Source organism: Dipodomys ordii, unplaced genomic scaffold (genome assembly GCF_000151885.1).
Source record: "Dipodomys ordii isolate 6190 unplaced genomic scaffold, Dord_2.0 Scaffold33, whole genome shotgun sequence".
NCBI lineage: Eukaryota > Metazoa > Chordata > Mammalia > Rodentia > Heteromyidae > Dipodomys > Dipodomys ordii.
The window spans coordinates 10,481,258-10,508,025 of NW_012267249.1; the positions used below are offsets into that span (position 1 = coordinate 10,481,258).

Consider the following 26,768-nt stretch of genomic DNA (forward strand, 5'->3'; position numbering starts at 1 on the left):
GCCGGAAGTGGCGCTGTGGCTCAAGTGGTAGAGTGCTAGCCTTGAGCTGAAGAGCTGAGGGACAGCTCCCAGGCCCAGAGTTCAGGCCCCATGACCAGACCCAAAACAACAACAACAACAACAAGAGACATTTTTTTTTCATCATTTCAACTGCTTTACTAAACTTACTGGAAAGGACAGACATGTTTTTTTCAAATTGCAAATGGCTGTTTAAATACAACTGCATGATCACAGAACCAAAGATTTAATAAGCATTTAAAATCTTATTATAATAAATTATTCAGCATTACTTACAAATCATTGTTTTGGAGGGGGGGGGGATTGGAGAGATGGCCTTACTACTTAGGCCAGTCTGGTTTGGAACTTACTGTGGGCCCAGATTAGCATCAAACTTGTGACCCTTCTGTCCCATCTGGTATTAAAGGAGTGAGCACCCACACTGGCCCTTCAACATTCTTACAAAAGTGCTTTATCTGATTTAACAATTAGACTTATTATTCTTTTGCCCCCAAGGAAGGATAGCCTGAGGAACAAGGCAAATAATATTGCAAAGAAGCACACAAATCCAGAATTTGGAACAAGTCATTTGGCTTGATTTCTTCACAAAGCAAATGTCATGGGGGGTAGGGGGAGAGGAAGAGATGGTGCTTACTTAAGAGAGATTTAAGAAGTCTAAAACTTAAATATCATTTGTGATCCTTGAGTGAATTGTGTGTTCAAGAAAGAAAAACAGCTAAAAAGTTATTCTGGGGACAACTGCTGAAGTTTTAATATGAACTAAATATTAATTTTGTTTCATATGACAATGGTATTATGATTAAGTAGGAAAATCTCATGTTTACAAGACATACTAAAGTTTTAGGAGTAAAATATGAGCTTTATAATTTATTTTGAAATGGTTTAGTCAAAAATAATGAGTATATTTTGAAATGTTTTTATGCAGCTTACATTTTATTAACTTCTAAGGTTTAATTGCAATAAACATTAAAATATTTAAAATTGGGGCTGGGAAGGTGGCTCAGTGGTAGAGCGCTTGCCTTGCATGCATCAGGCCCTGGGTTCGATTCCTCAGCACCACATAAGAAAAAAAACTGGAAGTGGTGCTGTGGCTCAAGTGGTAGAGTGCTAGCCTTGAGCTGAAGAGCTGAGGGACAGCGCCAAGGCCCAGAGTTCAGGCCCTACGACCGGACCAAAAATAAATAAAATAAAATAAATATTTAAAATTTATTTATATTTATTTTTATAAATTTTTATACAAAAAATTTATTATTATTTTTTTTGGTCAGTCGTGGGGCTCTTGAGCTCTTCGGCTCAAGGAGAGTGCTCTACCACTTGAGCCACAGCGCCACTTCCAGCTTTCTAATGGTTTATTGGAGATAAAGCCTGGGCTGGCTTTGAACAGCCTCCTGAGTAACTAGGATTACAGGCGTGAGCCACTGGCGCTCGGCTATACAAAAATTTTTATAATAAAAGTTTAAAATTCTATGCTGGGTGCCAGTGGCTCACGCCTGTAACCCTAGCTACTCAGGAGGCTGAGATCTGAGGGTCATGGTTCAAAGACAGCATGGGCAGGAAAGTCCTCGTGAGAGTCTTACCTCCAATTAACCACTCAAAAACTGGAAGTGGTGCTGAGGCTCGAGTAGTAGCGCACTAGCCTTGAACTGAAGAGCTGAGGGACAGTGCCCAGGCCAGAGTTCAAGCCCCAGGACCAATAACAACAACAAAAAGTTTAAAATTCTATAAAATAATATACAATAAACAAATGGACATATATCAAAAGGGAAAATGCTACAATAGTATTGAAAGATGACTTCATTTTATACAAATATCCATAAATACAATTACATAAAGATACCATAAAATATGGGAAAACATGTATCATAAAATCTGTTAGAAAGCTCAGGGACAGAACCCAAGCTCTGAGTTCAAGTTCTAGAAACTGCAAAAAGAAAAAAGTGCTATTCCACCATTCTAAGAATAAATAATATTTTGTTTTCGTTTTAAACTCAGAGCCTTGTATTTGATCATCTGGCTTTTTTGCTATTGCTCTACCACTTGATGTCTCTAGCCTTGCTTTTTAGATGGATATTTTGGATATAAAAGTCTCTGGATTTTTCTAACCAAACTGCCTTCATTCTTCAGGTCTTAGCCTCTTAAGGAGGAAACATCACACTGGTCCCTGGCACCATTATTTAACTGTTAGTAAGCACTTAAAAACTGACCAATTTTCTTGGAATTCAGCATTTAACATTTAAGATTGGTTTTTCTTAGGCTGGATACAATGGCTTAAGTCTGCAATCTAAGCTACTTGGGAGGCAGGAATCAGGAAACCGAAATTCAAGGCCAGCCCTGGGAAGAAATTAGTGAAATGCTATCTCAACAAACAAGCCAGACATGGTGATTCACACCTAGATATGCAGGAGGTACAGGTAAGAAGAATGTGGCACTAGCCAACCTGGAAAACCTAAAGAGACTATATTTGAAAAATAAATAAAACAAATGGGCTTGGAATATGTCTCAAGTTGTAGAGAGTTTCCCTAACAAGCTCAAGTACCAGGTCTTGAGTTCAAACATGGGTACTGAAAAAAAGAAAAAAAAGATGGGCTTTTCTTTGTATCAGAATTATATATAAATTAAAAAGCTCACAGGGAAGCTTTGACTCATTATCAAAACTGCTTGCCTTCTTTAATGTTAGCGGTTTCCCCTTCTCCATTTACATGCCACTGTTTCCCTACTTCTGTTCCATTCATTAAACATGTATTGCATTTATTGTGTTTAGGAATGAAAAGGGCATGGCTCCTGCCAAAAGAAAAATGGAACCTGGAAAGACATATATAGAATAGATAATTACAATGTGTTTAGTGTACCAATAACAGAAAACAGAGGGTTTCACTGGACAGTACTAGAAGGGTAGGTGATAGAAGTGGAAATAAGGGTCCTCCAGTAAAAAGCAGGAGTAAAGGCATTCCTGGCATTGGGGAAGCATGCAAGAAGAGTAAGATTATGGAGAAATTGTACTGAAGATACAGAGAGTTTGCCTCTTGTGGGACTTTCTTTCCGTATCATAACATATTACATGATAATACAGCAGAAGAGAGAGGGAAGAAGGGAAAAAACACCAAACTCCTACAATAACTAGCACATTCCTGAGATAAAATTCCTAATGGATTCATCAGGGTGGCATCCCCAGGACCTAGCCAACTTTTAAAGATACCGCTCCTCAACACTGTTAAAATAGCAATTAAATGTCAAAGTAAGTTTTTTTGGAGGGAATATTTAAACCATAGCAGGTAGGGAAATGAGAAGAGCTGAAGCTATAGAGATACACTGAAGCAATTACTGAGGTGTTGATTGCTGTGTTAATATACAAATAGAGTAATTAAAATCTTCTTGCTCAAAATGTGCCTTCTGAATTTTTACTTGATTTTAAGATGACAAAGCCCGAATCTGTTTTTAAGAAAGAGTTGCTACACAGTGAATTTTGGGGAAAAATATTACAGTTGGTAGATAGTGTTCCTTCTTTAGCTAAGTCAGTTGGGGCATAAAAATATTAGGTGGGAAATTCGAAAACCAAAAATTTATGTATTTTAAATTGTGTACTGTCCTGAGCAGCTTGATGAATTATCAGATATTCAGTTTCTTCTTGCTAGTGATGTATCACTATCACTTTGTCCAGCCTCTCCATCCTCTATATGTTATGTACATATTAGATTTAGTTATCTTAATTATCAGATAGATTGTCATGACATCAAAATGCTTTCATTAAAAAAGCATTTACTTAATAATGATCCCCAAAGAGCTAGAGTACTGATGCTGATACTGAGTATTTGCATATGCCAAAGAAAAGCTGTGAAGTACTGTCTTTAAATGAAAAAGTGAAAGTACAAGAAAATACTTTTAGACACATAGACCATTTAATTTACATTACAAGATATTCTTGTTTTATTTTATCAATGGTTGCTTTTTTTTTTTTTCGGCTGTGGGGCCTGAACTCTGGGCCTAGGCGCTGTCCCTCAGCTCGTCAGCTCAAGGCTAGCACTCTACCACTTGAGCCACAGTAAAACTTCCAGCTTTTTCTGCTTATGTGATGCTGAGGAATCAAACCCAGGGCCTCATGCATGCAAGACAAGCGCTCTACCACTGAGCCACCTTCCCAGCCCCCACTGGTTGTTTTCAATCTCTGAAAGTGTCTAATTTGTAAATTAAATTTTGTTAAGCAAAAACAACTCTCTCAGAACACAAAAATTCACTCAAAGGAAATTACACATTTACAAAAACAGTATGAATTAAGTATTTGTTATCCAAAATGTTTGAAACCAGAAGCATTTTAAATTTTCGGATGTCTGTATAAACGTTTTTAATTGAGCACTCCTAATCCCAAATTATGAAATTCAAAACATTTTGAGTTTCATGGGAGCTAAACATGTTTTGAATGTTAGCGTATTCTGGACTTTAGGTTTTCAGATGAAGGATGCTCAAGTAAGCGTAGGATCTGGTACCAAGCTTTCAGATATCTCTTGGGTACCCTGGAATATACTCCCACAGATGAAAGAGAACTACTACCAATATTATTTGGAACACATATTTTGGGGAAAGCCTGATCCTCTATCAAGAAATTAGCAATCATGTAATGGAAAAGAATACAAACACAAACTGGTCATGTGTAAGTATGATCTCCCCAACACCTCCCCCCAGCCCCCCCCCCACACACAAAAAATCCTGCTGCAGAATTTGTCTCTTGCAAAATCCAGGGGGGAGATTAGAGAAATGCTCTGATATATGCATCTTGATCAGACTGGCAGATGAAACAAAGACCAAATTTTCAATGTCAAAAGAAAGCAGAGCCAGGCACCAGTGGCTCACATCTGTAATCCTAGCTACTCAGGAGGCTGAGATCTGAGGATCACGGTTCAAAGCCAGCCCAGCCAGGAAAGCCCGTGAGATTCTTTTAATAAACCACCTGAAAACTGGAAGTGGTTCTGTGGTTCAAGTGGTAGAGTGCTAGGCTTGAGCTAAAGAGCTTAGAGACAAGGTCCACGCCCAGAGTTCAAGCCCTACAACCAACAAAAACAAACAAACAAAAACACCACAAAACAGTATATTAAACATTTCCTCAGGCTTAGTGGTAAATCTATTAGATGTGTTTTTTTAATCAGGAAAGGTAAAACTGTACTTACATCTCGGGCTTTCACATAGAAGGCCTCTTGAAAAGCAGCTTCTAATGAGCCAATAAAAAATACAGGATGGCAGTCACCATATCTATAGGACAAATTGAGTCTATTAATTAAGGTACATTTCAAATCCACAAATCTAATCAATGACTTTTAAGTAAATGTTAGGGCTAGTATCTAGTATAAAGATTAAGACATTTCTTTAAAAGCTTGGGAAAAAATGTTTTTTCAATTCTCCTTGTCTATATTAATAGATCACAACTCTAGAATTTTAATTATAACCGCCAAATGTTGTACTTAAAATGCCACTTATAAGGATCAACTAACTTTTTGGTTACTCGTGTTGACAGCTTTAGCTTCCTATTTTAGTTCATGGAAATAGTTTCATGTAAAGGTCCCATATTATATTACATGAGAAAAATACTAAGAGAAATATTACTTATATCAAATTAAGGGTTAAAAATTAATCCTCCTCATAATTAAACACTTCAAAAATTCCCAAATGTACATAAGCATTTTTTGAGTCTTAATAGAAAATTTCAAAGTAAAAAATTCCCTTATTGTTAAAATTTTTAAATTATTTTAAAATTTTATTTACTTATTTATTTACTGGTACTGTAGTTTGGCTCAGGGCCTCAATCTGATCAGAAAGGTGATCTATCACTTTAGCTATATACCTAGCCCTTTTGTAGGGTCTGATGTTATTGCCTAGAACTGGCACAGATCTGAAATTCTCTTACTTGGGTCTCACAAGAAACTAAGACCACAGATGCATACCACCATGCACGGCTTACTGGTTGAAATGGAGGTCTTACTAACTTTCCTGGACTGGCTTGGTTGGAACTGTGATTTTCCCTATCTCTGTCTACAGAAATCTATCATCATTTAAATTTTATTTTTGTCTGTCTGTCTTAGGATGAACTAAAAATGTATATGATATCCTAGTCCTTTGGGAAACACAATTGAGATTACATTTAACTCATCTTTTAAACTTCAATGAAGATACAGAGATTAAGTAATGTACCTCTCTGAAGTAGTATATGATTTATTAGTTAGCTTACATTTAACAATATGTACTTCCCTACCAGGACAGTATATATTGGTAAAGACATCATTTGGATACTTTATGGCAAAATTTTAAACAATCTATAATTAAAATTGCCCCAGAAAAATCACAGTAGCATAAGAGAACATCAATTTTATATAGTTAATGTCCTAACCCTACCTTGAAGAAAACTCTGCTGTAAATTGTAATAAGGCATCTCCTTCATTTTCTGCGTTTTCTGGCACTAAAAAACAAACAAAAGAAAAAACAAAAACCAAAAAAACAAAACAAATAGACACAAAAAACAAACCACATAACATCTAATCCCACATATAAGAAATATATTTAATCAATAAAGAGGAAATAAAATTAAGCTTTAGCTTCTGTGATATATCTGAGGGGACATTTTAACTCAGCATACATTAGAAGATCATCAAGCCAGTATAAAAAATAATCTTTAAAAAATTCCAAGCTCATAAAATGTGGAAATGAACAGACACAATTCTGGCAAGCATCTAATGTATGTGCCAGCAGTAAAGATTTTAATATTTTCTTGATATCTTGTTGTTAAATTATATTAAAAGATCTGACATTATTTTAAAGACCACATTAATGAGGAAATTTTTCAACTTCATTTAAATATTACATCTATTTCTGCCCACAGGAGATCTATAATTTCACAGAGTGAAAGAGCCACTTAAGAATTAATTTTAGCAGTCATTCTGCACTTAGTACTACTTGATTTCTATATTACATATCTCATAAGTGGAAGTGACAGTGATGGTACATTTACTTTTTTCCTTCCAAATATGAGTAGTAGTCGATAAAAATGTTATTATTCTTCACAATGATGTCTTTGATAAGATGTGGGAAACAATACACATATGAAACAAAATGTACATTTCCTTGAATTTTTTGTAATTTTTACTATTACACCGAGAATTTGGGGGCTTAATAAAATCAAAACTCAAAAGACTGATTCTAATGGAGAATGTTCACTCCCTTTATTTAATATCTCAAAAATCTAAAGTTTACCATTGTTTCTAACTTTGAGTTCTAGAAGGGAGAATTATAATGCTGGCCCCAAAGAGATATTAATACTCACTCATTGGAGATTTTCTCAGGGCAGAGGACGCCATGCTGAATACTTCTCCATCATCCACCCCAAATTCTGTAGCATCTTCGAAGTCATCTCCATCGCTATCACTAACCATATGAACATCGGTGCTTTGCTATTTAAGGAAAGTCCTGATTAGATTCATATTGATTTCAACACAGCAGATTCTAAATTTATGTACTTACAACAGGATATTAGTATTATCAAATAAGAAGTCATTTAGGAAAGTAAAGCTTAGTACTTTTCATTTTAAGAATTATATACATTACTAAACCTGCTGTAAAGGAGACCAAAGTTGGGAGAATGACAGAAAATGAAGGATATTTATAAACTTAATGAACACAGGGGTTTTTGTTTTATCCCTAGTGTAGAATATGGAATTAAGTGCTCAATAAGAAAATGGGTACAACTTGAAAAGTCAGAGACAAAGTAGTAAATGAAGCTTTCAAAAAGCTCACAGTAGCTAGGCACCAGTAGTTCATGCTTATAATTCTAGCTACTAAGGAGTCTAAGAGCTAAGGATCATTGTTCAAAGTCAGCTTGAGCAGGAAAGTCCATGAGACTCTCCAAATAACCAGCAAAAAGTTGGAAGTGCAATTGTGGCTCAAGTAGCTGAGTGCTAGCCTTGAGCAAAAAAGCTCAGGGACAGTGCCCAGGCCCTGAGTTCAAGCCCCAGGACCAGCCCAAAAAAGAAAAAAGAAAAAGAGGAAAACTATTTGATCCTTCAGTCTATAGAGAAGAACCTAACTTAAAAGTAACTTCTAGGGCTGAGAAGGTGGCTCAATGGTAGAGGGCTTGCCTCACATGCATGAGGCATGGGTTTGATTCCTCAGCACCACATGAGCAGAAAAAGCCGGAAGTGGTGCTGTGGCTCAAATGGTAGAGTGCTAGCCTTGAGCCAGCACTGAGGGAGGGACAGAGCTGAGGGACAGTGTTCAAGCCCAGAGTTCAAGCCCCACAACCGACAAAAAGAAAATAGTAACTTCTAGAAAAGCATTAAGAGAAACAGAATCAAAGACTCACAAAATTTAGCTAGAAGGAATACTAGAGGTTAACCACTTACTGAATTATAGATTTTAAAGCTGGAAGGTATCGTGTATATATATATATATATATTTTTTTTTTTTGGTCGGTCATGGGGCTTGAACTCTGGGCTTTGGTGCTGTCCCTTTGCTCTTCAGCTCAAGGCGAGTACTCTACCACTTGAGCACAATGCCACTTATGGTTTTCTAGTGTTTTTTGGAGAAAAGAGTCTCACAGACTTTCCTGCTTGGGCTGGCTTTGAACTGTGATCCTCAGATCTCAGCCTCCTGAGTAGCTAGGATTACAGGTGTGAGCCACTGGTGCCCGGCTCTTACAGATTTTTTGTCAGTGGTTTTCCTAACTACTTTTCATGGATTACCACCTTTCCCCAGTCACAAATTACAGAAATTTACAGTATACAATGCCTATGTTTATTGGATTTTAAAAAGTTATGGCTGCTCTCATGCAGGAAGAGGGCAATAAGAAGTTTAATACTCTTGGAGTCATATCTGTTTGACAGGGTCTAGGGTACGCCTGAAGCACTTCAGACCCCAAGAAACAATTTTAAAATTGTTAAGTTTAGCATTTCCTCTCTGGACAAATCCAAGCATTAATGCCCAGAATTGTACTATTTTCATCTCATTTTTAAGAGTCTTCCCAATGCTTTGGCATTGAGCAAGATAATAAAAACACACTATTGGATGAATTAATGAATGTACTGCCTTAAGTCATTCGTCTGCTATTCTGGACCTATTACTACTTCACACAAAAGCCTTATTTCTACATGAAATTGTAATTTTCCCTGAATATTTTGTTCTAGAGAGCCAAGATCTCCTGGTCTAAGCTTTGTAACAGCTTAAAATTTCAAAACCCTTTCCCATTTTAAAGCCGTGAGGAGTATCTTCTATAAAACCATTTTCCTAAAACAATTGCTCTTGAACTCTTTTGAACTCTTTACAGTTAAAAGCCTGGATGAAGGTCCTTCTAACTTTGAGGCTTAGAGTTAAACAGGTAAAGGCTCAAAATCTGTAATGCACACTACATGTTCCTTTCAAGTGCCTAGTCATGATCACAGGCAAGTAAAAGAAACAAAGGACTATAGTAACACACCCCACAACCTTGATCAGCTAGAGTCATCCCAGTTTTCAACAAGTCTTATCTAGTATTCACCCCTCTCTTTGAGAGGCATCAAATTAAGAATGAGAGTTTAGGGACATGGAGCAGGAAAAACAAAGAATATTCCATATATACTTCTCTTTTTTCTCACTTCTTTTATTGTCTAACATCTATCCTTTCTCCAAATTCAATTTTCAATCAAATGATATCCCTCCTACTTTCCAAATAAGATCTTACTTTATATTAAAAGTGATTTTAATTCTTTTATATGACCTATTATTCATTTTGGCTCCACAAAGTACAGAATCCTTCAGTCTCTTATGAAACCCTACAACAACACCTTCAAATGGAGGTATCTAAAAGCCGATTTTGTTGAAAAAAGTATATTTCAAATATGAATTATTGAAGTATCTGCAAGAATGAACTACTTAATTATGTATAAGGAACTCCCAATCTCTTCACATTTTCTTATCAGCCATCTCACAGGTTAGGAAAAGCTTTTCTAAAAAATGAGATAAACAATCTTTTTTTCATTAATGTTTGCTGATGAGAATAGATAATCTCATGATCAGTCATGGCTGCCTTAAAAATGCTTTGAATGTAGAAAAGCTGTTGATTCAGAATTTCAAAAATAGCCAAATTTTATGATTCTATTTTAGCTGTTTATTACCTTCATTTACTCCTTCTATCAGTCAACAAACATTTACAAATATCTACTCTGCACCACATTTTCAAGACTTGTGTGAAAGGTATAGTCTATGCCCTCTTGAGGAGAACTATATTATGCAGATAGTTATAATATTGAAAGATAGTGTTAAGATATATGAATAATAAAATGAGATAATGTTATACCTAACTCAACTCAGGGTGAGAGGGATCAGGGAAAACTTCCAGGAAATGACAACAAAACTATTTGAGACAAATATTTAGAAATGAAAATACATCAAAGCAATCTCATAGCTAAAGTAAATGTTTCTTTTAGCAGACATTTACCAACCATATATTATGTTAAGGCACAAAGTTAAAAGCTAGGAATACAAAAGTAATATATAGTTTCTATCTTCAAGAAATTCCCACTCTAAAAGGAAAATATATTTATTTGCTTGGTGTAGGAGGTACAAAAAAAGGTATAACCAAATGCTATTTAAAAATAGAGAGTGACTTAGTCCCTCAAGGACTATTACAAAGACTGTTCAGGATGTCATACAGTGTGCCAAGATTTAATGCAGACCTTGAAGATAGCATAGTGGTGGAGTATATGTATGGTGCAGAGGGGAGTTACACAATGAGGGGGGAAAAGTGAGTAAACAGTTCGGTATTTTAAAAGATCAATGAAAATCCAGAAAAACACCAAGAATTACTAGTTTCATGTGTGTACAAGAAGTGTGACCTAGCCATAAGGGCAAAAAAGATTGATGGCATTAGACTGTGTCACTCCTTAAAATTATGCTAAGATTATTTGCACATTACTATGATGGCAATAAGAAAATCAGCAGAGGTTTTTAGGCAGGGAAGTGTTCAAGGAAACAATTCTCATGTCTCTGTGTGTTATTTGGTAAGGTCTGCTTGCATAAGGACCTAAAGACATGAGAAAAGTGACCTATTAAAAAAAAAAAAAGGTGATCTATTTCAAATATCTAAGGAAGAGATTACTTGAACAGTGAACAATGGAAATTAAGTAAAGATGACAAAATCATAATGTATTTCCAGGATGAGGGGCCAGTGGTTTATACATATAATCCTAGCTACTCAGAAGGGAAGATCAACAATTAAAACTAGCTAGGGCAAAAAGTTCAAGAGACCCCATTTCAATCAATAGCCAGATGTGGTCATGCATACCTATCATCAGTTACATGGGAGGCTGAGATCAGGGGATTGTGGTTGCAGGCCTCTCTGTGCTCAAGGCTAGTGCTCTACACTTGAGCCACAGAGCCACTTGTGGCTTTTTCTGAGTAGTTTATTGAAGATAAGAGTCTTACAGACTTTCCTGCCTGGACTGGCTTCAAACCATGATTCTCAGATCTCAGCCTCCTGAGTAGCTAGGATTATAAGGGTGAGCTACCACTGCCTGGCTAAAACCCTCTTTTTTTGATGAGCTTTTAAAGATGATGCAGGAGATGAAGGCTTTTGGCATACAATAGGTATGCAATCAAGTATTGAATAGATATTGAACAAGTCTTCTTTATCATTCATGCCACCATCTCGGCATCATTTTTTTTCTTACCTGTCCTTTTTTTTTTTTTGTCGGTCGTGGGCTTGAACTCTGGGCCTGGGCGCTGTCCCTCAGCTCTTCAGCTCAAGGCGAGCGCTCTACCACTTGAGCTACAGCGCCACTTCCCGTTTTCTGGTGGTTTATTGGAGATAGGAGTCTCACAGTCTCTCCTGCCCGGGCTGGCTTTGAACCGCGATCCTCAGATCTCAGCCTCCTGAGTAGCTAGGATTACAGGCGTGAGCCACCAGCGCCCGGCTTCTTACCTGTCCTTTCTCAGAGATATTGTCAGTAATCAGTCCTACTATTCTTCTGAAATATTTCTGAAATCCATACTCTTTATTCTTTCTACTAGCAATGTTCTAGTTCAGATCTTTTTTCTCCAAATTCAACTTAGAAATATGTTTTAAATTTAATCTATTCTTTGCATCTGGACAGTTATCTGCTGCTTTTTATATTTCAACTTGCGTTACAATGACTTCATTTTTAAATAAAGAGCTCTGTCTAGGATAATCTCATCCCTAGAATAATGTAATGTCTTCATTGCTTGTATTCATAGTGCATTCTATAACAATCACTTTAAAATACTTTTCTTCAGTTTCCCAATGTTCCATCCCCTAGTAAGTATCTGTGTGTGTGGGGGGGGGGGGGGGGGGGGAAGGTGGGGGTTACAGGGCTTGAAATCAGGGCCTGGGTGCTGTCTCTGAGCTCTTTTGCTGAAGGCTAGTATTCTACCACTTTGAGCCATAGAGCCACTTCCAGTTTTTGAGTAGTTAATTGGAGATAAGAATCTCACAGAGACTTTTCTGGCCAGGCAGGCTTCAAACAACAAGCCTTTTATCTCAGCCTCCTGAGTAGCTAGGATTATAGGCATGAGCCACCAGTGCCTGTCAACCACAATCATTTTTAAGTGTATATTTCAACAGTATTAAATATATATCCTCTAAAAGTGGCATGGTAGCTCAAGTGGTAGAAAACTAGCCTTGAGCATAAAAAGCTCAGGTACAAAGTCCAGGCCCAAGCTCAAGCCCCAGGACAGTCAATAAATAAATAAATATCCTCAATATTGTGGCACCACCAATACCATCCATACTCACCAAACAATATCAGCTTCACATCCTCTTTATCTCAACACCCTGGCAACCATCATTCTATTTCCTTTCTTTATAATTTTGATTACTCTAAGTATATCACCTAAGTAGAATCATAAATTATCTTTTTGCGAAGGACTTATTTCACTTAAAATATTCATCTATGTTGTAGTATTTGTCAGACTGCCCTTCCTCTTCAATTATCCTTTTAAATATATGCTACATTTTGCAATTTATTCATCTACTGGAGGACATTTGAGTTTTTTCATGTTTAAATTATTGTAACATCTCTATGAATGTGAGACTACAGATATCTGAGGCCCTATCAGCATATAACCAGATGGAAAATTGCTGGATCAAATAGCAATGCTATTTTTTATTCTTTTGAGGAATTATACCATTTTCCATTACTGCTATATAATTTCACATGCCTTCCAACAGTGTACAAGAATCCATATTTTCTTGATACATCATGACACTTGTTACTTTCTGTTTTTTGAAAATAGCTGCATCATAGTGCATAAGAGATGGTTCTCATGATAGGAGATGTTGATAATTTTTCATGTTCTTATTGGACATTAGTTATATATTCTTTGGAGAAATGTATATTTGTAATCCTTTTCTCATAAAACATTTAACTGACAATAAGTGGTATATTTATAAGGTACAACATTAATGTTTTGAAAATATAGTCATATAAAAACATTATAGAATAAATTGAACTACATTTAAGAACTTGTCATTTCTTGTGATATAAATACCAGAAATTTATTCACTTGCAGCAATTTTGAAATTTGGAAAACAGTCTGATTAGCTATATTCAGCTATATTCAGTCATGAATAGATCTCAAAATTTATTCCTCTTTTATTAAAGCCATACACCTTTTGAGCCCTTTCCAAACTCTGGAAGCCACCATTCTACTCTCTACTTCAATGAATAAGTCCTATAATTCATGAGTTCATTTCAAGACTCTCTAGTGTTTCCATTGGTCCATGTATCTGTTTCAATGTTAATATCTGTTTATTTTAAACATAATAGCATTGTAATATATTTTGAAGTGGTTAGGGTAATATATCTAACTTTCTTCTTTTTGTTCAAGTTTGCTTACTTATTTCAGACCTTTTATGGTCATATTCCCATAAAGGTTTCAGAACTGTTTTTGTATTTCGGTGAAAAACATCATTGAACTTTGGATACAGATTGCATTGTGGTATGGACATTTTAACAATATTAATTCTTCTAATGGGAGAATGTTGATTACTTTCTCATTTATCTGTGTCTTCTTAAATGTCTTTTCACAATATTTTATAGTTTTCAGTATACAGATTTTTTAAAACACTTTAGTTAAATTTATTTCTAAGAGTTATTTGCTATTATAAATAGGATGTTTCATGATTTCTGTTTTGGTAGTATAATGTTGGTTCATAGAAAGTTAAAGCTGAATTGAAGACTCAAGCTTATAATCCTATCTACTTGGGTAAGACTTGTGTAGAACCATCTGAATAATGTGTATTCCAATGAATAATGATGAATAAGTGTTGAATTTGGTTTACTAGTATTTTGTTGAATATTTTTGCGTCTATGTTCATCAGGGATACTGGCCTTAATTATCTTTTCTTGTAGCATCATCGTCTAGCTTTACTATCAGAATTATGATGGCTTTGTATTTTCTCCTTTTTAAAGTTTTAGAAAATTTTAAGAATGGTATTTGCTCTTAACATTTGGTAGAATTAAAAAAATGAAAACACTGATACTTGGATTTTTTTTGGTGGGAAACTTTTTTTTTTGTGGCCATGGGCTTTTGAGCTCTGGCCCTGGGGGCTGTCTTTGAGCTCTTTGGCTCAAGACAGCACTCTAAACTTGAGCCACTTCCGGTTTTCAGGTGGTTAATTGGATGTAAGCATCTCATGGACTTTCCTGCTTGGGCTGGCTTTGAACCATGATCCTCAGATCTTAGCTTCCTAAGTAGTTAGGAATACAGCATGAGCCACTGGCACCTGGCTGGAGGGAAGCTTTTTATTACAGATTCAATCACCTTATTAATTATTGGGCTGTTCCAATTTTATTTATATGTATATTTATTTATATATAAATTTATTTATATATAATTATATATAATTTGTGACCACAAACCATATATATATATATATTTTTACAGATTTATGGAAAAAAAGATTCATTCTCACTGTAGATCTTAGCAACCTGAGCATACAACTCTCTTTCATTACCTAATAACCTGAGAATTTTTGATTTGGCATGAAAGGAAGTACTTTAAGTATAATATAATTCCAATGTCTCAATGATTTTTTGCGGGGGAAGGGGGTCTGTTTGGAGCTTGAACTCTGGGCCTGGGCGCTGTCCCTGCGTTCTTCAGCTCAAGGCAGGTGCTCTACCACTTGAGCCACAGCACCATTTCCGGTTTTCTAGTGGCTTATTGCAGATAAGAGTCTCAAGGAGTTTCCTGCCCGGGCTGGCTTTGAACCGAGATCCCCAGACCTCAGCCTCCTGAGTAGCTAGGATTACAGGCGTGAGCCACTGATGCCCGGATGTCTCAATGATTTTTCTGTCTGGATAATCTTTGCAATGCTTAACATAGGGGAGTAAAGTCTCCTAACAAAGTGTATTTTCTTTTTTAAGTGTAAAATAAAGTCTGTTACAATTTGTTTCATTTAGATTTTGCCTCATATATTTAGGATATATTTGCCTTAAGTATTTAGCTGTTCCAAGGTTGAATGTATACGTGTTTATAATATTATATTATTTTTAAAGTGTGGCAATAACTTTTTCTAGTGCATAGTAGGATTTCACTAAGTATTTTTATGTGTGTGCCAGTACTGGGCTTTAATTCAGGGCCTGGGTGCTGTCCCTGAGCCTTTCTCCCCCGTCTTTGCTTAAGGCTAGCATCCTACTACTTAACTCATTTTCAGCTTTTTGGTGATTCATTGGAAATAAAGAGTCCCAGGAATTTCCTGCCTGGTCTAGCTTCAAACTGAGATCCTTGAATCTCTTCTGAGTAGCTAGGATTATAGGAGTAAGCCACAGGAGCCTGGCTACTAAGAGCTTTTTTTAAAAAGAATAAACTGTCGGGGATGGGAAGGTGGCTCAGTGGTAGAGTGCTTGCCTTGCATGCATGAGGCTCTGGCTTCGATTCCTCAGTACCACATAAGCAGAAAAAGCTGGAAGTGGTGCTGTGGATCAAGTGGTAGAGTGCTAGTCTTGAACTGAAGAGTTGAGGGGCAGCACCCAGGCCCAGAGTTTAGGCCACATGACCATACCAAAAAAAAAAAAAGAATAAATTGTCATGTTTAGGCTCTCTTCCCATTTTCTTTTTTTTTCCATTTAACATACAGTTTTATTTGTAATATGTGCTGCCAAGAAACTCTTACTGACATTTATTAGCCTCTTTTAATATTTAACAAATCCAGCTTCCAAATATTTTACTTGTAGGCCTGAGGTTAAGTTTTAATTTATATGTTCTGAATCATCAAACTAACATTCTTTTTTATTATCATGGGCAACAAAGAAACAGTCATTTTAGAGTAGGGGTACAAATAACAATACTTTTTTCCACTATGCAAACTTCTAACTCAGTGTAACAAAGTTCATATTCCACTCAATAAACAACAGTTTTCAAAAAAAACCAAAACTGTCTTGCATCACATTCAATACCTTATATGGATGACTTCAGTTTACTATCAGATAACTCTACAGAGTAGGGTACTAATATCACCACCATTCCTCAGATAAGGAAATTAAAGCTTTAAGAGGTTAAGAAAACAAGATGGACAATTCTTGGTTGCCTCAGAATGAAGCACATTAGAAACTGTGCAGAGAAAGCACACCAGGTAAGGAAAGTTGCCCCAGGATTTCAGGGGCAGTGAAGGTGATCAGAGAACAAAATAAAAACAGTTTGGGGGTGGAAACACAGTTAGGATCCATAGGTCAGGAGTATGACAGAGAGTATTGATCCACCTGTGTCTCCAGCACAGAGCCACAAACATAATTTTATCTTTAAGTAATTATAATTATTTAGAAATAATAAAAATAAATTTATACCCACATTAAACAACAAAACAAAGAACTTAATTAGCTGATCCCTCCAATGGAGTATTGATGAGTGGAAGGTTCCTCTGAGAAAGCAAGCCTGGGAGGTGAGAAAACATACTTCCATGGACCATACAAGGGTTTCTTCCCATTTTCATTTAATCAATATCAGAGCTAGGCATGCCATCATGGGAAGGAAGTAAGATATTGCCTTTTAATATAGGGGAGGCTTGTATAGACATACTGAATAACAATACAAACATCTTCAACTTATCTGCCCTTTGTTTTGTTTCTACAATATACTGTGTGTATTGCTAGTGTTGTGCTTTTGTCATTATGACATTATTAGTTTATTAATCTATCACCCTGAACTCTGAGCACACTGGTATAGGTAGCATGTTATTTATCTTTGTTATCTAGTATCAAGCAGTGACTGGCTTATCAAAGGTACCCAAACCCCAATTACATAAAGGACTGACAGATCAATCTTAATAAGTGTACAAAGCTACACTGTCAATAGCAAAACCTAAAAACTAAACAAAACAAACTTTCAAAACTCCAACCCCCCAAAATGTTAACATCTTCTTAATTTGACATTTTAAACAATCTAACATGAATTCTACCCATTTAAACAAGAAACTAAAAGAAAAAGTACATAAATGGTATAATAACACATGATAATTTCTGCCTTCAAAAATTTACAGAGATAGCCGGGTGGTCATAAATGTAATCCTCACTACTCAGGAGGCTGAGAACTGAGGATTGCGGTTCAAAGACAGCCCAGGCAGGAAAGTCTGTGTCACTCTTATCTCCAATTAACCACCAGAAAACCAGAAGTGACCCTGTGGCTCAAGTGGTAGAGCAATAACTCTGAGGGACAGCGTCCAGGTCCAGAGTTCAAGTCCCATGACCAACAACAATAACAATAAAAAATTAGAGACTAGCTAGGCCCAAGTGGCTCACACCTGTAATCCCAGCTACTCAGGAGGCTGAGATCTGAAGATCACAGTTCAAAGACAGCCCCAGCAGGAAAGTCCATGAGACTCTGGTCTCCAATTAACCACCTGAAGACCAGAAGTGGCACTGTGGCTCAAGTGGTAGAGCACTTGTCTTGAGCTAAAGGGACAGCGCCCAGGCCCAGATTTCAATCCCCACAACCTACAAAAACCAAAACAAAATTTTATTCACACTATATTAACTTTTTTTTTCTTTTTTTCTTTTTGGTCCAGTAGTGGGGCCTAAACTCGGGGCCTGGGCGCTGTCCCTCAGCTCTTCAGCTCAAGGCTAGCGCTCTACCACTTGAGCCACAGCGCCACTCCTGGCTTTTTTCTTTTTGCGTATGTGGTGCTGAGGAATCGAACCCAGGGCCTCAGGCATGCAAGGCAAGCGCTCTACCACTGAGCCACCTTCCCAGCTCTCATACTATATTAACTTTATCAACTCATTGCTACAGCAGATAAAGAAGAATGGGTAGCCAGTTGCTGATGGCTCATGCCTATAATTCCTACTCAGGAAGCCAACCTGGGCAAGAAAGTTTATGAGACTCTCATCTCCAGTGAATCAGTAAACTAGACTAGACAGGGAGCTGTAGTTCAAATGGTAGAGAGCTAGCCTTGAACAAAAAAGCCAGGCCCTAACTTCAATCTTCAGTATCAGCACAAAAAGAAGGAAGAGGAAGAAAAGGTGGAGGAGGAGGAGGAGGAGGAGGCATCGCATGAATAGAGGAATACAGACTTTCTGTTCAATGAAAAGCTGGCAAACAGCTTACCTCTTCTGATTGCTCCCGGGTCTGTGAAGGTGAAGATCTTCTTCCCACAGTAAGTCGATGGCAGGGATAAGACAACCCTGATTCAGCAAGACACATCTGCAGAAAGCAAAATTATTATTTCATTATCATCATCATTTAGCAGTACTGGGGTATAAACAAATCATCATTATATTATTTAGCCATATTGGGGTGTGAACTCAGGGCCAAATCTATAAAATTCTATAGTACTTGGCTGGTACTCTACTACTTAAGCAAAATCTCAAGTCTAGCTTTTGTGGAGAGTCTCATGGACTCTAATGCTGGCTTCAAACTACAACCCTCCAATTCTCTGCTTCCTAAGTAGCCAGTAGCTAGTCACCAGTACCCTGGCACAGAATTAATTAATTAATTTATGTCAGTTGTGGGACTTGAACTCTGGGCCTGGGTACCATCCCTCAGCTCTTAAGCTCTAGGTAGCATTCTACCACTTGAGCCACAGTGCCACTTCCGACTTTTTCTGTTTATGTGGTGCTGAGGAATCGAACCCAGGGCCTCGTGCATGCGAGGCAAGCACTCTACCACTGCGCCACTAGAATCCATTATTTTAAACAAAATGTGATCATTCTTCATAATTTACTTTTTAGATATTGTGCTCTATTATTTTAAAACTTGACTAGAAAGCTTACTCTAGGAGCCTAAGAGTTGCATCAACAAGAAGATTTTGAAATTTATATATTTTTTCCACTGTAATAAAGGCTAAATTTCAGGAGAAGACAGATGGTGATACAGAAAATAAGGCAAAAACTATACATACTTTCCCCTTCAGTGCATGTTGCTATTTTTCTGATTAGCAGAATAATACCTTATATTCCTACTCCTAAGCACAGTAAGGTTGTCAGGAACAATGATTGCTGAAAGTATTTTCTGTTTGTTTTTATTTTTAGTGCAGAGTTACAATGTCATTTATGTTTCAAGTAGTACTAACATATAACTTTAGATATTATTAAAGTTTATATCTGGGCACTGGTGGCTTACTCCTATAACCTTAGCTACTTAGAAGGCTGAAAATGGAAGGATTAAGGTTTGAAGCAAGCCTGGACGGCAAAGTGGTGAAACTCCTTCTCAACTAAAAGTTGGGAGCAGTGGGATGCACTTGTCATCCTAAACTACATGAAATGATGAGACTGGGATGACTGTGGTTCCAGGTCAACCTGGGCAGAAAAGCCTATGAGACTATACCTCTGTGGAAGGGAAGTACAGACTTAATTTCCAGTCACACTAATCTTCACAATAATTTTCATTTGGAAAAATATTCTCCAGAACTCTGAAATCCTCTGGTAACAAAACCATAATGGTGGCATAATGGTGGTAAATATCACTGACAACCAAATGCCGAGTAGTACAACGGACAGACACCTGGGCCAGGTACAAGAGAGCTGCCTAGTCTCCTGATATTAGGAAAGCCATCTCTCCTTGAGAGGCCACACTTTTCTTACTTGGTGATTGGGGTTACCTTTGCCTTGGCTATCTTACTAGACTTTTGAAAGGGTTAAACATGGCATGCTAAGTGAAAGCTGGGTTTGAAACTACACTGACATAGGCTGTTATTTCAACAATCACCATTTTTAGATCTCATGAGAAGAGACATGGTGATTAACTTCTTTTTTTTATTGTAAAGGTGATGCACAGAGGGATTACAGTTATAACTTCTTTTGAACATGGCCTAATCATGTGTAAATTAAAAGGGAGGGACACATTTTCAATAAAATTACTTTATGAAATGTGACAGTGGACCAAAGTAGTATTTCTAAGTTATTATTGTAACTATGTGTATACACGTATATACACGAACATACATACGTATATGTGTGTAAACTGTAATATGTCAACACAGAAATTTTATATCTAAGCGATTCAATCAATCAATCCATCTATCTGCTAAAGGAATTGTTAGAGCATTTACAAAATAAAGCCGTGTGTGTGTGTGTGTGTGTGTGTGTGTGTGTGTGTGTGTGTACACATGTGCACAAATGAGTGAATGTGTGAGATAAAGGAAGAAAGCAAGAGAATGAGAAAGAGAAAGAGAGAGAACTGGGGCTTGAATTCAGGGCTTCATGCTATTTTCCTTTTTTGCACACAGCTGACAGTCTACCACTTGAGCTATACACACTTCAAAACTTTTGGGATTGTCTGCCCAGGCTGACTTCAAATCTTGATCCTCAGATCTCAGTCTTCTGAGTAGCTAGAATTACAGGTGTGAGTTACCATTTTTTAAATACAAAGAACTGCAGTACTTAAGATTATATTTAAAATTGAGAGAAAATGAGAGAGGGAGTGACATTGTTCCAAATGAAATAAGCTCATTACCTGACTTATGTAACTGTAACCCCTCTGTACATCATGTTTACAATAAAAAAGATAATTTCTAATTGATCTTATCCACTATCAATGATAGAAATTTAAGGGTGGCAAGTTATATTTAGACATAATGAAAAGTGACCAACAAAGTAAATTTGCCCTGGTAAGTAATCAAAGGAAAAGGCAAGCATTTATTTGTTGATTGCTTTTTTTAAAGCATTATTTAGGAGATAGTTGAGCATAGGGCAAACTTTTTTCTTTCATTAGCATATATTAATTTTAACTTTTAATAGAGTATCGTGTGCTATATCACACACAAAGAACATTTGTTGATAAAATCTATAATGGACTTTTAGAGTAAAAGATGTAACTTTACTTCTACACTGAATATTTTACATCTCAATCTTTTGTTTCTTCTATAAAAAGTTGTTATTCACTTGTTAACAGGCTTTCTGTTAGAATAGCTTAAATGAGACTTTGTCTCATAGTATACATTCCATCACTGAGGATATATTCTTAAAAGTTGAATTTTTTATTCCTATAAAAATATTTAGTAATGTATTAAAAACATAGTAAATATACCAATTACTTTCAAAGTATGATCTCCAGATACAAGGTTATTGAGATCATTTCAAAGGATTCATGGAGTCAAAATTATAATAATACTTAAGTAGCATATGGTATTTTTGTTAATACATTAATGATAGAAAAAAAAGTGATGGAAAGCAAACCTGCTGGTACCTGAAGGCAAATCATAAAAGTATTAAAATTTTCGTCACCTCTATTCACTGTAAATATGCCAATGTCAGTTAAGGATGCCCTGGTGAATCAGCAAAAACCTATTATTTCATATTAAATCTTCAGTCTTATTATCTTTTAATATTCTATGTGATAAAAGGGAAGTATGAATAAAGGACTCCTGTGTACTGACATATAAGAGTTGTGTTGAGAAAAGGTTGGTTATGTGTTTAACAAAGTACTGTTTTCATGAAACACCATTACTACTTAAAAACATGATTGGCAGAAACTGGTTATATGGATTTGAACACTTCACAGGTTCACACACACACTGAATGAAGTGAGTCTACTACTTCAAGGAACTTGTCCAACAGTATTAATTGGCTAATGACAAAACTGGAGTTTTCAAATAAGAACAAAAAATGTGGAAAATTATCAGGTATCATGAGCATGAAAACTTCTCAATGCTTGAAGACTTTTATGGTGAAATCAGTGGTGGTAAAAAAACATGTAATTTTTTACTATATAATGAAATATCCTAAAATTTAGAAAATATGCATAACTCTGAGAATTAATATTCTTACAAGGAAAAATAAAAACACAATATTATAAAATTATGCTTAGGTTAGGGATTGAGCCAAAATGAAAAGCAGACTGATGGATCTTGCTAAAAGTAAGAGTACACTGATTTGATTTTAATAATCTTCCTAACTAGATAGTTCTGACACTTTAGCTTTAATATTTACATATATATTTAAAAACAAATTTAAAAATCATTCTCTACATCTACCCAGAACATCAATAGCCAGAATACTGTAAAGACACTTGCAGGTCCATGTTCACTGATCCACTATTCACAAAAGCCAACTTGCATAAACAGCCCAGATGCCTACAGTAGATGAGTGGATCCAAAAAATGTGGTACCTAGACACAATGGAATTTTACACAGCCATTAGAAAAAATATTATGTCATCTGCAGGGAAATGGATGGACCTAGAACAAATTATATTAAGTGAGGTAAGCCGTCAGAGAGAGAAACAGCACAAAAGGCAGAACAAGATAAATCAGTTACTACTACATGGCAAATTTAACTCTAAAGGTTATAGAATTTTCTTCTATATCGTCTTCCCAACACAAAGCCTTTTATTCATAAGCAGCTCTGAAGAAGACAGTTGAATTTGAAAATTTCAATTACTGTTCAGATAGATAGATTTTATTGAGGCAGTTTTAAGCCAAACTGAGTCATGGGGCTAAAACTGCATTTACTATTAAACCAGAATACAAATACAAAAAAGCGTATTTATTTTTATTCACAATCTAACCCCTCTACCCCACCCCGTCCCTTGCTTGCTTTTGAGTCACTTGTGTGCTAGAAAAGTCGCAGAGCTTTAATTTGTGGCAGGTTGAAGCAAGCTTATTAACAATGCTAGTTACCAAGTGCATATCCACTTGTCTGGACTAGCCCACTGCCACATTCTTGTAGCAGGGTTAAACAACAGTTTAGTCACTTCATAAAAAAGCACACTGTTAAAAAGGAAATGACTAATAATAATCTGGAACCAACGGAATATTAAACGAGATGTGCAGGTCAAGATCAATTATCTACAAAACTCCTGAGTAAATAGCTTACAAAACTGTGTTCACCATATGGCCTTGCTATGTTATAGTCTTCAATTGATTTGGCAAGTTGGTAATGTTTAATGAAATAAACATCAACAGTAACAAATTCTGAGGCTTTATGCTAAAGACATAAACACAAATACTACCATGTGAATAAATAGAGTTGGAAAAATAAGGATACCTGCTATATATGGTTTGAATTTAGACCTTAAGATTAATAATAGAGTTGGGAAGGTCCTTAGAATTCATCACTTACTGATGTCCCAACTAGGCGACTACAGCTCTTGAACACTTTAGCTGAATCAAGTGAAGTTCACACATTTTTGCCTCCATTCCACTGTAAGCTAGTAATAAGATTTTCCAGATAATGGAATAAGGCCTACTCTTAAAATTAGTAGTTCTACCATTCCCAAGAGATGCCAAATAAGAGGGAAATCATCCTGCTACTAGGAGGAGAAACTGAGGTAAAGTGATACAGTTCTTTAACCCAATTCTCATATCTGCCTAACTATATTCCAAGGTTTTCTTGACTCCAAATCTGTATCTTTCTACTAAATGATATTATCTATTCTATTTTTTAAAGACAGCATAGCTAAGTACACATAAATATCTTGTTTTAATTATCTTAAGCAAAAAATGCTTTCAGCCAGGTATTGGTGACCCATGCCTGCAAATGAACCTCTTCATGAAACTGAGAATCCAGGTTTGAAGCCAGCCTTGGGCAGAAAAGTTTGTGAGACTCTTATCTTCAATAAACAATTGAGAAAGGCCTGAAGTATCATTGTTGCTCAAGAGGCAGAGTGCTAGTCTTAAGCAAAAAAGAAGCTCAGGGATTCCCTGAAATCCAAACCCTGAGTTCAATTCATAGGACTGATGTGCACACAAATGCACACAAATGCACACACACGCACACACACACACACAAAGCCTTAAATATATTTATGAAAATAATTTATATGATTCTGACATTTGTTTCTTTTAGTGTGACAGGACACAAAATTAAACAACATCATATAATATTGCTTTTTCACATTGTATGCTTCTCCACAGTGGTCTAACATTACCTCGATCCTTACCACCCCCCCATCAAAATGAGGTTGTTTGCCTGTTGTTTGCTGTTGGCTCATGCCTATAATCCTAGCTACTCAGGAAGCTTTGATCTGAGGATTGTTGTTCAAAGCCAAGCTGGCAGTAAAGTCCATGAGACCCCTAATCTTGGAGCTGTGGCTCAAGTGGTACAGATCAAGCACCAGGACTAGCATAGAAAAAGAAAAAAATAAAATTTTAAAAATTTTAAAACAGAGGTTGCTTGCTGGGCACCACTGGCTTACGCCTATAATCCTAGCTACTCAGGGGCTGAGATCTGAAGATCATGGGTCAAAGCCAGCCCAGGCAGGAAAGTCCATAAGACTCTTATTGTTAATAAACTTCTCAGGAAAACCCAGAACTGGGCTGTGACTCAAGTGGTAGAGTGCTAGCCTTGAGTAAAAAGAAGTGTGGGGACAGTGCCCAAGCATTGAGTTCAAGCCCCAGGACTAGGGGTGGGGAAGAGGGTTGGGGGTAGGGGGTAGGGAGATGTTGCTTAACACAAAAAAAGATTTTTAAATTATATAGTTTTAAATCTTCTATTGGACTTCAGTTCCCTTATCTGGATTATGTCACAAGGAGATAAAGAATTGCTCACTGTAACAGAATTAGTAAAATTTCTAAATGAAACACTTTTATTGAGTAATATACAAGATGCCACAATATTCTCAGGCATTATTATTCATTGATTCTAAGTGAGTATACTAAAAGTTCTTAAGTACTATGGAATGCCAGACTGCCTCAAAGGAGCATTAAAGCTTAATACTGGTTGGCTCATGCCTGTAATCCTAGCTATTCAAGAGGCTTGCAAGTTCAAAGCCAGGACTAGAATTTAAAAGAGAGAGAGAGAGAGAGAGAATATCATTAGCTGGGTGCCAGACATTAGTTTATGCTTGTAATCCTAGCTACTCAGGAGGCTGAGATCTAAGGATCACACTTTGAAGCCAACTCAGGCAGGAATGTCCATGAGACTTTTATCTCCAAATAATAACAGAAAAAGAGCTGGGAGTGGCACTGTGGCTTCCAGCAAAAGGAGCTCAGGGACTGTGCCCAAGCCCAGAGTTCAAGCCCTAGGACCAGTCCCTCTCCCCTGCCCCAAAAAGATCACTAAGTTATATAGCAAGAAGTTATATAGCCTATATAAGTTATATAGCTCTATTATTACATTAGCCTAACAATACCTAATGGCATATTCTCTTTCACATCTACTTAGAGATTACTTTAGGTTTACCTATAATAAAATAGCTATAGGAAGGTGAGTTAATTATTTGTGAGGCAGCTTTAAACTACAAAAGCTATTTCAATAGAATCAAGAGTTCTGTTGAGAGGCCAACAATCCATATTGTTAATTAAAATGGCCCTTGTTTCTCAGTACTGTTTCTTCTTCTTTATGCCATTTAATTGCTTCTGAGCACCCTCTGGTGGAGGGCAGAAGAGGAAAATAATGTATTAAATACATTACTTGTAATCATAGAATGGTGCAGCACAAGAGCAATGTGAAAAATAAGCAGATCTCTCTTAATTGTGCTCTTCTCCAAATTACTTGATAAATTCAGAGCTAGTAGGTAAGTTGTATTAACCATATAGTTAATAAGAGTCTATAGTTATTCCAGGAATATTTATTGATTATTATATGTCAGGTACTTCATTGGACAGAAGTAATCTGGCTTTGGCTTTGATACTCAAAATGTCATTTTCCAAGACATCAGTTTAAACCCTCATCGTATGAGAAATGGTAATCATTTGACAGCAAAAAATAGTAAAAAGTGCCTAATGTAGTAGACTTAATTGACTTTGTAACTTAAAAAAATAAAAAGCAAACAAAACTTCACCTTTGGCTCCTGACAGAAAGATTATCATATGTGTTTTTGGTTGGGAGGTTCAACTGAAGTTGCATGTCTCCAAATCTCTGATAGCCTGACATTGGTGTCAGTACTAATATCACTGAAGCTTATGTAACTACATTTAGCCTCATTAACATGTGTTCTGAAACATGTACAGAACAAACACAAGCATATTATCTAATTTTTCTACACCCAAGATATCCAAATGATATTGATCAATGTTTAATAAAATATCTTCTAAGTTAACAAAGTAAGTTTAAATTATTCAAGGCTTTCTTATTTCCTCCCACAAAACATTCTTATAAATGCATCAAGTGGTGAGAACTGTTGTTTAAATACATTAAAGTTCTCAAGTATTTCAAAGAGGTAGTATCCCTGGCCTTTTTCATTGCCTGTTCATCTCTAGAATTTTAAGAGATATGTTACAAAGTGATACAGTGCTACATGGCTTCCTATTTAATCCCTAGGAGATGAACTTAATAAAAAAAATGAGAGAAAAAACAGGCTATCAGGAAAAAAGTTGTGTCAAAAAAAGCAAATACAAATATTATTCTTTTG

General features: G+C 36.3%; 1 protein-coding gene across 1 annotated transcript in view; it reads right to left on the bottom strand.

The window, feature by feature from the left end:
- The window catches only part of LOC105986065 (FAS-associated factor 1), a 220,438-nt gene that overhangs the window by 111,692 nt on the left and 81,978 nt on the right, over positions 1 to 26,768 (bottom strand). Inside the window, exons 4-7 of the mRNA XM_013016802.1 lie at positions 18,586 to 18,681; positions 7,322 to 7,448; positions 6,397 to 6,460; positions 5,178 to 5,259 (exon numbers count right to left, since the gene is read on the bottom strand). Of these exons, the coding sequence (XP_012872256.1) occupies positions 5,178 to 5,259; positions 6,397 to 6,460; positions 7,322 to 7,448; positions 18,586 to 18,681 (369 nt within the window). The remainder of the gene's footprint in view (positions 1 to 5,177; positions 5,260 to 6,396; positions 6,461 to 7,321; positions 7,449 to 18,585; positions 18,682 to 26,768) is intronic.